The sequence below is a fragment of the Arvicanthis niloticus genome, chromosome 2 (genome assembly GCF_011762505.2).
Source record: "Arvicanthis niloticus isolate mArvNil1 chromosome 2, mArvNil1.pat.X, whole genome shotgun sequence".
NCBI lineage: Eukaryota > Metazoa > Chordata > Mammalia > Rodentia > Muridae > Arvicanthis > Arvicanthis niloticus.
Genome location: NC_047659.1, coordinates 9,620,826 through 9,633,780, shown reverse-complemented (window position 1 = coordinate 9,633,780; position 12,955 = coordinate 9,620,826). Strand labels below are relative to the sequence as shown.

Sequence of the window (12,955 nt, the reverse complement as noted above, 5' to 3'; positions counted from 1 at the left end):
TGGGATCTGTCAACCCCCCCCCCCCCATATCAGATCAGGATATCAACAGAACCAAATGTCTCAGAAAACTATGACTAACCAGGGGAGGCCTCTGTAGATGCCGCATGGCAGTTTATTCAATAACTTATGAATGGAAAGCATACCTCAGAGCCTTGGATTGTCTCAAGATGTGCACCTCTTGAGGTGACCCTTCAGCCCTGGATTTCCAGAGTTTTGATGGATGGTCTGATCTTGCTGGAGTCTTCAGAAAATCTTAATCCCATGGACTGAGACTAAGACCACTACCATAATTTTTGAGCCAAATTTGAAGCAAGCTTTATTAAATATTGGCTGGGATGCTGGACACTGACCAGTGGTCCATACCTTGGATTCCCAGAGTATGGTGCTGAATAGACAGGAGCTTATAAAGTCACAACCCTCAAGGCTACATACCTCCCACCCTCATCCAGCTGGGGCACGAGTACATCCTGACATACTTCCTGCTGACATACCTTCCACTTATGAGTGATCAAATACATTCTGTGTAGTTGGGGCAACCAAGCTTGTTTACAGAAGTGAAAACACGTGGCTTGTTATCTTATATTAACAACAATTCCCAGCATCTCACAGAGTTATCCGTCCTTGGGCAAGTGGGGCTTACAGATTAGAGGTATTTTGTTTTATAGATCTCTTAAGCATAGTAATTTAAACTTAAAACATAACTTTAGCCATTATAAGGCCAGTCATGGAGACATAGTGAGTCTCTGTCTCAGAAAAACAAACAACAACAACAACAGCAAAGTGGCACACCAGATGTAGCCTGGGGGCTATGTGTGATCAATAAAGACAAGAAGAGTGTTTATTTTTTAAAAAAAGTGATATTTCTTTAATTTAAAGTTGTGACCTGGGAAGAACAAGTTAGCTTAAGTAATCTAAGCTTCCTCTTTCTGCACAAATGGAACATATACAACATTGGCTCAGATTTCCAACCTCAGAGAAGAACCAAACTGGGTCACAAATCCTTAGGCGGCTCCTGCAGCAACCCTGCTGGGGCCCCACCTCATTCCATCTTTCTGTAGCTAGCATTGCACATGCCTCCTTGGAGAAGGAGACAGTGGGTAGTCACCTTACTATCTCCAGGGGACCTCTTTCTGGGACAGCACTGGAGCTAAGTGTCTTTATGTAGCCATGCCTGGAAAGGCAACTTGGCTTCTTTGCTTGGTTAAGATCTGGAACTTTTGAGTTGTTGTCACTGGTTATGAGTGTCCCAGATGTGGCAGCAATGTGGCAAATGGAGTAGTAACGTGGGAGTCTGAGGCCTCAGCATTGCAAGTTTGAAAGTGATCCAGATAAACCTTGCCTGGCAGAGTCTCTTGTAAGTGCCTCAGGGAGAAGGTGGAAAGCCAGGCAACATGTACTTCAGCCCTCTGAGGCTATGCCCTGCTAGAGCGCAGGATTCAAAGGGCTCACTTTCTATCTTCCACCTCATACATTCAGGGACCATCCTTGCTTTGGATTCACTTAGCCAGTGCGGGGCGGGGGCATCTTCAGGGCACCAGGCACTGAGGAACAGAGTAAGTGAGAGGAGTACTGGGGTGGGATGCTGAGCAGGGCTCTATGTGCACTGCATTTTGGACATGTGGTCCAGCAGAGGAGGAAGAAGGGTGGGCACAGAGCCTGGAGCCCTCTCAGAAAGGGTTCGGCTGTAGAATAAATACAACTGGCTAGACGTGACTTTCTAAAGAAAAATAATAATAAAATAAAAACTAGAGGTTTACCTCAAGTACACTGCAGCAGGAAACAGGATTCCACAGGGGTTTGCCTTCTAACACTGACAGCACCGGAAGCCCACCTGTGTCGAAGTCTGGGGATGGGGCAAACTATAGAACAGCTAGCTACCCACAGATGTCATGGAAGACTAGAGAGTGGCCAACCCACCACACAAAGCATTCCTGAGCCAGGTCAGCTGCATACATCTCGGGGCATATCCAAGAGCTGAACTGTGCCTGGGTGGTTGTGGCATACAGCAGTCAAGAGAGTCCCCTGAGAATGGAGGCACAGTGAGAGGGAGAAAGGACTAGGACTTCCCAGTGGTGCTGGGAGACATTCTTATTTGGGTGTTATTGCATTTCTGCCGGCTACACTGGCAAGGTGGCACTCAGAAAGGTGGTGCACCTGAGGTGGGGCAGCTAATTGACAGTCACGTGCTGAGACGTAGCCCCAGTGAGAGCCAGTTTGTCTTTAAAGTTGTCCTAAACTGAGTGTGGGTGATGTCTCAAGCTATAGATCATGTCAACCCATGTCCCATCACCAGCATATATGGCTCCCAGCTAAAATCTCAGCAAGGCAGCTCCAGAGGTTGAATTAAGATATATTGGGATCCAGGAACCCAGCAAATTCCTTTCCTCAGTCTCCTTCATTTTTCTCAGACTAACAAACCCCATGTATCTATCCAAGAGGGAGCTATCCACACAGTCCACTTAAAGCTGCCCCAGAAACCACTTTAAATTCCATAGATGTTTCCTTCAATCACAAGCAGAGTACTGGCTTGACCCCTGCCCTCACTGGATAATGCTGTCTGGCTGCCCATTCTGGGCCACCTGTCCAGGGTCAGGGGCTGAGACTGGGTTGGGTGTGTTACTCTGTAGGTAGCGACGGAAATCTTTAATCATGGGCCGGAGGACCTGGATAAGGACACTCAGGGCTGCCTGGGTGCCCTCCATGGCCTGGGCCTGCCGCTCCTGGGCACAGGCCTGCACCTCCTGAGAACGCCGGATCATCTGTAGCAGGTCATTCTGTTGCTCCAGGTGCTGAGCGATCTCCTTTATGTGAAGGTTGGTGACCCGCTGCTCCTGGATCAACTTGGCTGAATTGAGGGCAATGCGGCTCTTAAGTGCCTGTGGTTTGACAGATGTGTCTGCAGGCTGGGCTATCATCTCCACCGGGGCCTCTGTCGGCAAGGGCTGAGGGGCCTCAGCAGTGCAGTACTCCACCACTCCCTCCTCCAGCGTGTGGTAGGTGGTCTCAGTGGGGACTGCCGGGAAGAAAGAACAAAAGCAGATGTGGGTCACCTTTTGGAAGGAAAGTTGCTGAGACTGCAACATGGGGAGGAGGCCACAAAACCCTGTGCAGCAGGGGGCAAAGGGAATTCAGGCTTCCCCTGGCTGTATTCACATAAAGACACAGAATCTGAGAGGTTCAGCTCTCTTTGTCCCTCAAGGCTGGGATAGAACCCAGGACCTTTTATATGCTAAGCGTATGTTTTACCACCAAGATACTTCTCCAACCAGGTTTCAGGATTTTACTCTACCAGATTTGACAAATGCAGAGATGCCAACAAGAATGGCAGCATTAGAACAGCAAATCCTTGGGCTAGAGAGATGGCTCAGCGGTTAAGAGCACTGACTGCTCTTCCAGAGGTCCTGAGTTCAATTCCCAGCAACCACATGGTGGCTCACAACCATCTGTAACGGGATCCAATGCCCTCTTCTGGTGTGTCTCAAGACAGCTCCAGTGTATTCATATATATAAATAAATAAATCATTAAAAAAAAAAAAAGAACAGCAAATCCTAATACTGATACAGAATGCCACATCGGAAGATTTGCATACCACTCTGTACTTATCAGCTCAATGAATCTTCCAAATGACAAGAGGCAGACATTGTCCTCTTCAGTTTCAGAGATGACAACAGAACCACTGGGCTGCTTTGAGCCTATTCTATCCCATCTGTGTGACCAATCAAAGAAGGATGAGAGCCATAGAAGCTTACATGTCCAGAAAAATGTCCACCTGCCTTCTTACTCACATTGGTCCTTAACATACCTGAACATCCTTGCAGATGCTGTTTTAGAACAGTACCTGATTTAGACCAGTGCTTTTCATCCTCTTCTGACTTCACATGGACTGAAGAAATATGTAGGTGAGAGCACATACCCATACACCATTGAGAGTCTGGTTGATCCAGTTCAAAGCCCATCATGACTGAGCAGAATTCAGAGGTGTGGGCACACATCCTTATTTCAAACACAAAACCCGACCAGCTTGTTCTGTTATCATTCATCAAAGACAACCTCTGGAGGGACATTCGTTGTTTGGGCCTTTATGTATGTGGGAGATGTAAATCTTATTTTTTAAAAAAACTGTGTACATATGTTCATGTATATACAGGTATACATGTGTGCACACTAGTGTGTTTGTGTACATATGGAGGGGGATTATTCCTCAGTCATTCCTCAGCAGAGTCCCTTTACTGGCCTAGAATTCTCTAAATAGGTGAGACTTGCTGGTTATTGAGCCCTAGGGGTTCACCTCTTGAATGCTAGGTTTACTAGTATGCACCTCCACCTCCTAGTTCCCTTCTTCTCGATACCATTAAGCCTGTGTTCCTCTCACACCAGGAAATCCCTTTCCTCTTACGAGTCCTTGGGTTTCCCATTTCATAGTAAAGCTATATCATCTGCCCTAGTAGAATATAATTGGCCTATAGTTTTAACTTTTTTGCAGTGCTAAGCAAGGACTTTACCACTGAGCTCTCTCTCTAGCCTCTAGGGAATGTTAAATATTTTGGTATTTCTGGTGCCCAGCATAAATGGCTTGATCACGGAGCTCCTGAGAAGTGCCTGTTGTGTTTTTGTATACTGAAAACCCAGAACATCTTTGCACAGAATGGATGTCTCACTTGGGCAGTATTAGTCCTAGTTAGTCATTCAACAAGTATATCCTGGCTGCCTATTAATATGAGGTCCTAAGTCCTGTGGGGCTACACAGTCTCTGTCTTCAACACTACATATGTCAGCAAGTGGAAGTCATGGGCATCCAGCTATCCAGATGCTGAGGAAGACCCTAAAAGAACAAGATCACTTCAGTCTGGGGAGTTCTTGGAAGGCCTCATGGTCTTTCCAAGATCACCATCTGACTTTTGACCCTTGACAGCCAATTTGCCCCAGGCTGCCCCAGCACTTGCTGGCCCGTCCCATTTATGCAGCTGAACTGAGCGGGAGAGCTCACTCACTCTGTGTCAGGGTGACCGTGGCTGCGGCTGTAGTGGCTGTGGGTCCGAGGGCCACGGGATGGATCTCTGTGGTACTGGGTAGGCTGATGATGGTGGCCTCACCCAACAGGTTGCAGATCCTCTGTTGCATTGGGGTCAGCAGTACCGGAGCTATGGCTGTGCCATTGCCACCACTGCCACTGCCTGTCCCGGGTCCACCAGCTCCATCTTCTTCTGTGGGCCCTGGAGCTTCACCACCTTCTACAGCAGCTCGGACTTGGGCCACCTTACGACGGACCTCGGTCTTGAGGTCGGACCACTTTTTCTTGACTTCGGGCAGCTCCCTACGGCAGGTGGCCACAGCGTTGACCCTTTTCAGGATGCCATGCCAGGCCGCACTCTTGGCAGCCAGAGGAACCCCAGCATTGAAGTGGTTCACCAGCAGGTGCTTCTTCAGTTCCAGTTCCTCCACGATGATCTCCACCTCCCGCTCTGAAAAGTTCATCTTCCTCTTCTTGGCTGGGACAGCCATGGCCTCCCCTTTCCTCTCTTTTTAAAGAAATGATAATGCTCTTAACAGCCCCAATTTCTCTTCCCTTCTTTTGCAGCCTCGCCTCTCTCTCACCCCCACCCCCTTTAGGGGGACAGGCAGGCTTGTACAAGGCCAAGTACCAGGCCTTAAGTAACCCCCCTCACTACGCAAAGTGCGTAGGGCCCAGCGCTGACCAGCCCGACCGCCGCCAGCCAGCTGCGTAATGGCTTCCTGAATCTGCCTCTTCCGCTGGGGTGTGCGGAGATCCGCCCACTTCCCTTCTTCCCGCCCCTCGGCACATCCCTGAGAAGCCCCGCCCTCCAGGTTTGGCGTGGCTCAAATATCTCGCCGATCACTGGCTCTCCAGGCCTGCCATTCCTCTCAGAGGACACACCTCTTTGCTTGAACTGGCCTGGTCATTGGTCTAAAGGCGTGTCTGTCACTTCAGGATGTCCGCCCACATGGACATTATTCACTTCCATTGGAAAATCCGACTGTCGTTCAGTTGTCTGTATCGCGACTATTACGTTGTGAAATTCAGCTGTTTTATTGGCAGTTTAGGAGACTACTAAAGCTTAGCCTCCTGACTTTGATTCGTGTTTTCGGTCTTGAGTCGTCAGCCCATTAAATTTTCATTTTATTCAATGGTGCTTTGTGTCTTCTAACTTCAGTCCACAGTTGCCCTCATACACATTTCATTTCCACGGATAGCTATGATCTCTTCGTACACAAACGCTCCTCTCAGCCTCATCATTCCGCAGTCTAAATAGAGCTTCTGAATGGGAATTGGACACAAGGCTTTCAGCTTGCCTATTACCCGGCTTCAACCAATCCCCGACTCCCTCAGTTTGAATCGACTTCCAGCTGGCACGGTGGCCCCGCCCTCTCATTGATTCCGGAACCGACATCCCGGCCTGTGATTGGTCCGCAGTGCGCCAGAGGGCGCGGCCAGCGCCTCCGCGCGCCGCTGGGCGGGGCTCCCGGAAGCGGCCCCTCCCTCCAGTCGGCCGGCTTCTGGGAGCCCGCGCTTGCTGTGGAAAGCCGGCGTGTTTCCGCGCTCGCGTCGCTCTCCTGCCGCCTTCAGCCCCGCGTCCGGCGCCCCCGCCTCGCGCCCGATGGTGAGCAGTGTGTTGTGCCGCTGCGTGGCCTCCTCGCCGCCGGACGCCACCGCCACCGCCTCGTCGTCCGCCTCGTCGCCGGTTTCTGTAGGGGACCCGTGCGGCGGCGCCGTCTGTGGCGGCCCGGACCACCAGCTGCGCCTGTGGAGCCTCTTTCAAACACTCGACGTCAACCGCGACGGCGGCCTGTGTGTCAACGACCTGGCGGTGGGGCTGCGGCGCCTGGGACTGCACCGCACCGAGGGCGAGCTCCGGGTAAGTCTGCGTGCGCCGTCCACGCGGGGCGGGGAGGATCTGGGAGGTCCTGGAGAGAGACCCGAGGCAAGGGGGTCGGGCCGGGCCGGCAGCCACCTTTCTGGACCCTGTCAGGTTTCGATGGGCGCTGCTGGAGCTGAGCGGAACCCCTGGTGTTGGGGCATAGTGTCCCTAGACTGACAGATGGAAAGGAAATTCACATTGTGTTGAGTGTGGGGCTCCTCAGGTGGGTATTCGGGCCGTGGGAACAGCTCGTCGTGACTACAGGTGGGCACCCTTGGGTCTCTCTGATGGACAGAAAGCCCCGTCTTGCTTCTACTTCCCTCAAGGTAGAAAGACAGATGTCAAGTTGCCTTCCAGACCTCAAGGCCAAGTTGGTGGCCATCCCTCCCCCTACACCCAGGTTCTTATCCATCCATTCTCTTCTCTCTCTCTCTCTCTCTCTCTCTCTCTCTCTCTCTCTCTCTCTCTCTCTCTCCACCGACGCCCCTAATCTGGTTGCTCCCAGAGACATGTGGGTGTTGGGGAAGCAAAAAATGGGAACTGGGGTTCTAGGCAGATCTGTGTGGATGTGGGTGATGAGGACTGAGTATTTCTTTCTCATAGCTCAGGTCCAGTCCTCCAGTGCTGTTTCAGAACACTGGGTCATGATCCCTTTGCCGAGTTGGAGTGTGGATACGTTAAACAATCTGAAGAAAGATTCTTTGTTTGTTTGGTTTTTGTTGTTGTTGTTGTTTTTCTAGACAGTGTTTCTCTGTGTAGGTCTGGCTGCCCTGGAACTCACTCTGTAGACCAGGCTGGCCTCAGAATCAGAGATCCACCTGCCTCTGCCTCCCCAGTGCTAGGATTAAAGTCCTTAGCCACCGCCACCGCCACCGCCACCACCACCACTCAACTAAAACTTTTTTTCAAAAAGTGAAAGTGAGATACATCTAAGGATATAGTTGGCTGAAATGGGGTGGGCCAAGACTGGGAGACAGGGGCAGAGAAATGGCTATCTCTGGGTCTGCAAGAAATAGAAGTACTATCCTTCCTGCACAAGAAGCCCTGAGCAGTGGCTTTTCTCTTTCTGTTTCATTGTTGGTTTTTCAGTTTGACTTTAACTATGGCTTCCCTTTACCTAGTATTTCACTATTGTGGCATAGCCTGGCATACCATCTGGGGTGGTTCTAATGAGCAGTTTGCCTGGTAACCAGTTTGTCGCCAAAGTTAGTGTTTGGTTCATTTGTATGTACAGTAATTATGAATTTCATAGCCAAATATGAAGAAAACCTGGTAAGGTGGCAGTGAATTAATTATGCCAGTTTGTTTCTTAGGTGGCCACATAAAGTGTCATGTCCAAGATAATCTTGGATCAGCATCCAAGGTATTTAACCTACTTAGTTATCAGCGAAGGAAGCCCAAGGACAGCACTGAGTAAAGCAGAATCCTTGGGGTAAGCCCAAGAGATTTAACGATAAGGTTTTCCCTTTATAGCCAGGTTGGCCTTAAACTCACAATTCTCCTAGCTTAAAAACAAAACAAAACAAAATCTTTTTTTTCTTTTTAAAGTTAGTTTTAGCTAGGTGGTGTTGTCAGTGGACTTTAGTCCCAGCAACCAGGAGGCAGAATCAGGTTGATCTCTATGACTTCGAGGCCATCAGCCTGGTCTACATAAGGAGTTCCAGGACAGCTGAAGCTACGTAGAGAAACCCTGTCTCAAAACAGAGAGAGAGAGAGAGAGAGAGAGAGAGAGAGAGAGAGAGAGAGAGAATAGTTTTATACAGAATAATGTTATGAGCTGGATATTTCTCCATATATGTCTAATGAATAAGTCAAATAAGTCGATGAATAAGTCAAATAAGTCGTTTTTCTTTCTGGTTTTGTTTTTTGAGCTTGGGTCTGACGGTGTAGTTCTGACTGTCCTAGAACTCATACTCACAGAGATCTGCCTGCTTCTATCTCCCTAGTACTGGCGCACCACTACGCCCAGCCTGAATCATTTCTTGAAGATAGGATAGCTAAATTCAGAGGATGTGTGCCCGAGGGCTCAGTGAAGCCTTGTGGGGCCAGGTGAACCCTGTTGCTCTCAGCAATCTATACAGTTGTCTGTGGTGCCGGGCACATTGAGGACAGCAGGCTATGCAAGTGTATTTACACCAAGCTTTGTGACTCCACACTCACAGTTTTCTGGCAATTCGTAGCACATCTGGTATTGATCCTAATCCATTTTCTTTTTGGCAGCGATTTTTAACTAAAAGCAAATAATGAGGAAGTGACCATTCTCCAGTGCTAAGAGAGAACCATTTTCTTGCTCTGTAACTCAGGTTGTACCCTTGGCTGGCCTCAAACTCACAGCCTCCTACCTCAGTGTCTATCTGCCCTACTCCTCCATGCTGGGATTGTGGTTTATCTGGGATGTTACTACCCAGATAAAGAAAACCTATGGTTAACCTAAAAGAGTGTAGCTCTCTGTGGTTACTTTGACTCCACAACCATTGACATCTTGACTGACCTAACATGAAACTTTTTTTTAAAGGAATATAGATTTATTAAGAAATCAGATCCCCCAAGAGTAAGAAGGGATACAAGAGAGGAATATCCTAAAAAGATTTTTTAAAAATTCATTTGAAGTATGAATTTAATATTAACTCAGCTCTTCTAGCTTTAATTTTTTTAATAAGTTAGCATACAAAGTAACGTGTGTCATGGCATCTTCATATATACTTAATAACACTTTGTTCATCTCCCTTTCCCTCTTTTTCCAGCTTTTGAACAACTTAAATAGTTGTACGGCTTTGAGAAAGATTAGAAATCATTTGCTTTATTAGTTTATTGATTTGGGGAAAACATGTAAGCATTAGAATGAAAAATGTTCCTTTCCATAAATAACTAGGCTGCAGCAAGATGCCCTACCTCAGGCAGGCAGGCAGGCACACACACACACCCCACCCCACCACTTCCTGTTGAATTCATTACTATTAGCTGCCAGGAGAAAAAGGCAGCACTGCTGTTTTTACATAACTGGTAAGAGCCGAAGGACTTGGGGGCGGCCTCTGGGTAGAAATGGGTACCTGCTGTGGGGTAAGCCTTGTACAGTTGGAAGTTGCTTCCTGTGGCTCATGGGAAACTGGTCTGAGGTGGAGGTTTGCACAGGAATCATCTGTGAGCCCTTATTAGCAGATGCACAGTCCTGGAATCATGTGACTGCATAAAGCCTCTTGCTAGCTTATAACAGCTTGAAGTGAAGTTTTCTTTAAAAATAAACCAGAAAGTTTTGCCTTCTTCTGCCTTTGTTCTAGAAAAGACTGAGACAGAAAGATTACTTAAAATGGAAATGGGCAGAGAAATGCATGGCAGTCAGCCAGGGAGATTTTCTTTGTAAGGGGCATTTGAGGAGGAAGCCTGTCTTGGGACAAAAGGAAGGGAAGGGTTTTCTAAAGAAAGAATAAAAGATGACGACACCGGTAGTGACTTCGGGAGATGAGACTCAGCTTGGGCTGATTACAGCATTGACTATTTTGGACATTTTCATGTGACCACACAAAATCTATGTCTTAAAACATTGGTTAAGACTTGGCAGCTGAGCAGAGGAAGCAGAAAAGCAGTCTGTCTTACCTTTAAGCAGTTGTGTTTTCTAGTTAGACTTGTGGGCTCACACAGGCAAGGGTTTTTCATTCAGGAGAACATTCCAGATGCTATGTTAAGTTTGCTGATCTAGAGACTTGTGTGCACAGTTTGAATCCTACAAAAACAAACATGGCCGTAACATGATTTTACATCATTTTACAAGGGGAGAAAATGCCATTCAAAATGGCCATGCCTTTAGTGGTGGGATGTTCCTGTAGTTCCAGCTTGGGGTTAGGAGACTTGGTGGGGCAGAAAGATTGTTTGAGTCCAAGAGTTCAACTCCAGCTTGCCAAATATGGCCAGATACACTCCTCTCATCTTTAATGAAGTGAGATCCAAACCTGGCTTTTGGGGAGAACTTGAGAAAGATGAGATGTTCTCCTTCAACCCCTCTTGTTTCTACAGTGCTGGCAAGGCCAAACCCAGGGTCTTGTATGATCTAACAAGTGGTGTTCCACTGAGCCACATCCCCAGCCCTTCAGAACCACACATGTCGCTTCTAAAGTACAGCTTTAAGGCCATCCCAATTGTCCTGCCACTGAGTAAGAGCCCACCCTGCCCTTGTTCTTTCCTTGACCTGAGCAATATACATATGAAGCAGTCTCTGTAGACTTGAAATCATCAAATGATTGTTAATGTTGAGCTGGTATTATTCAACCAGACCACATCCCTAAGCTTTCTGCCTTTTTTGTGTGTGTGTGTGTGTTGGCCAACACCAGACAGACTTAGATAAAATAGTTTTGTCTATAGAAGAGAGAACTTATTTTTTGAGGAAGGATCTCACTTAGCTTACCCAAGCTTGGCTTGAATTTGCTGTGTTGCTTAGACTAACTTTAGAAATTCTGATCCTTCTGTTTCTTGAGTACTGGGATCACAGGTATGTGCCACCGTGCCTGGTCCAGGATTTTGTGAATGTTAGGTAAGCACTCTACCAATTGAGATAACAGCTCTAATCTTCCCCATAAACCTCCTTTAGGTTGAGACAGGGTCTCTGATAGCTCTGACTGGCTTGGGACTTGTATCTATTCTCCTGTCTCAGCTTCAGAGTGCTAGGGTTACAAGTGTGAGCTTTATGCCAGCTTAGGAAGAGCCTTTGTCTTGGGAAGGGATAGGCATCATTAGGAATAATGTAATGGCCCATTAGGAAAAGATTAGACTGAGTATATTTATTAAATTGATTGTGCTATATTGTTGCCAAATTGGTTATTGGCTCAAATTCATGATCATGGGGCCGATTTGAAAAGTGGGTGAATATTTGAAACTGGCCATAGTGGTACTGGGAAGGCTAATGGAAAAGGCAGTCGAGCCCTTGTCCCTAAAATAATACCCCCAAAGTGGATGCTAACAGAGAAACCAAAGTCATGAGTAGGAACACTCCCTCATCTCTCTGAAGTGGAGCGTCACAGATGCATTCCTTTGATGTTCAGAGAGTCACTAATTGTTGAACTTTCCCAGAAACCATATGGGAATGAAGCAAACAGATCCTCTGCTGAAATTCATTTATAGTCCAGCTAAATACAGCTGTGGGTAAAGTCAGTGGACGAAACTGTATTGTTGTGAAGCTGATCTCATTACACTAAGGGCATAGACTTTAACCATTTCCCATTAGAAGTGGGAGGTTTTTTTCTTATTATTTTCTTTTTCTTTCAAGACATTGTTACTCTCTGTAGCCATGCTGTGATGAAACTCATTATGCAGACCAGGCTGGCCTTGAACTCACAAACATCTATTTGCACCTGCCTCCCAAGAACTGGATTTCAGTCACTGACCACCGCCAAAGGCATACAAAGTTACTGTCCAGCTTTCTACTTGAAGTATGATTCTCTTTGTGGCATCCTCCCTCAAGGATGGTCATTATCCAACTTATAACCTGGATCATGTTAGTTCTTTGTTATCTGAGACCAATTGTCTTGTATCAGCTACTCATGTGCTGAAAGGTGCCTTCAAGAACAGAACAACAGTCATGCAGGAGCTCTTTCGGAATCCAGAAACCAGTATTCTTATACGAAAATGTCAAAATGAGCCAGGCGGTGGTGTTGTATGCCTTTTATCCCAGCACTCAAGAGACAGAGAGGCAGGCATGGCCATCCTAGACTACAGAATGAGTTCCAGGACAGCAAGGGCTATACAGAGAAGCCCTGAGAACCAAGAGGGGAAAAATAAAAAGTCAGAATGAAACCCATTATTTTGAACACTGACTTAAAAAATTAATTAAAATTTGAGAACCATCAGGCATGGTGGTGTACACCTGTAACCCCAGGATTTAGGAGGCAGAGGCAGGAAGACTGCAAGTTTGAAACCAGCTTGGGCTACATAATGAGAGACCTTTGTTGACCTCAGCCCCCAATACACACAGGCAATTGAGAAACTTGCTATTATTATCTACCCATAATCTCTGCTGTTCCTTCTAAAGGCTGGATGAGTTAGCATTCACATCTCACATAATATATCTTACATACATTGTATGGCT

At 47.2% G+C, this 12,955-nt stretch overlaps 2 protein-coding genes across 3 annotated transcripts in view; one reads left to right on the top strand and one right to left on the bottom strand.

Annotated features, from left to right (window-relative positions):
- Positions 1-847: 847 nt before the first annotated feature.
- Positions 848-6,358, bottom strand: Naif1 (nuclear apoptosis inducing factor 1). Its single transcript, XM_034494119.2, has 2 exons — positions 4,993-6,358; positions 848-3,013 (listed from the first exon to the last, which is right to left on the bottom strand). Exons 1-2 carry the CDS (start codon positions 5,501-5,503, stop codon positions 2,541-2,543), a joined length of 984 nt encoding a protein of 327 aa, XP_034350010.1. The 5' UTR covers positions 5,504-6,358; the 3' UTR covers positions 848-2,540.
- Positions 6,359-6,513: 155 nt separating this feature from the next.
- The window catches only part of Slc25a25 (solute carrier family 25 member 25), a 36,168-nt gene continuing 29,726 nt past the window's right edge, over positions 6,514-12,955 (top strand). Inside the window, exon 1 of one of the 2 annotated variants that reach the window (XM_034494111.2) lies at positions 6,514-6,876. In XM_034494111.2, coding sequence (XP_034350002.1) covers positions 6,619-6,876 — 258 coding nt within the window. In that variant the 5' untranslated portion in view covers positions 6,514-6,618. The remainder of the gene's footprint in view (positions 6,877-12,955) is intronic. The other variant, XM_034494112.2, reaches the window with a different exon arrangement.

Coding starts and splice junctions, on each gene's coding strand:
- Naif1 (XM_034494119.2), bottom strand. CDS start 5,503: ATGGCTGTCCCAGCCAAGAAGAGGAAGATGAACTTTTCAGAGCGGGAG. Junction 3,014..4,992: donor CACGGTCACCCTGACACAGA/GTGAGTGAGCTC, acceptor TCTTCCCGGCAG/TCCCCACTGAGACCACCTAC.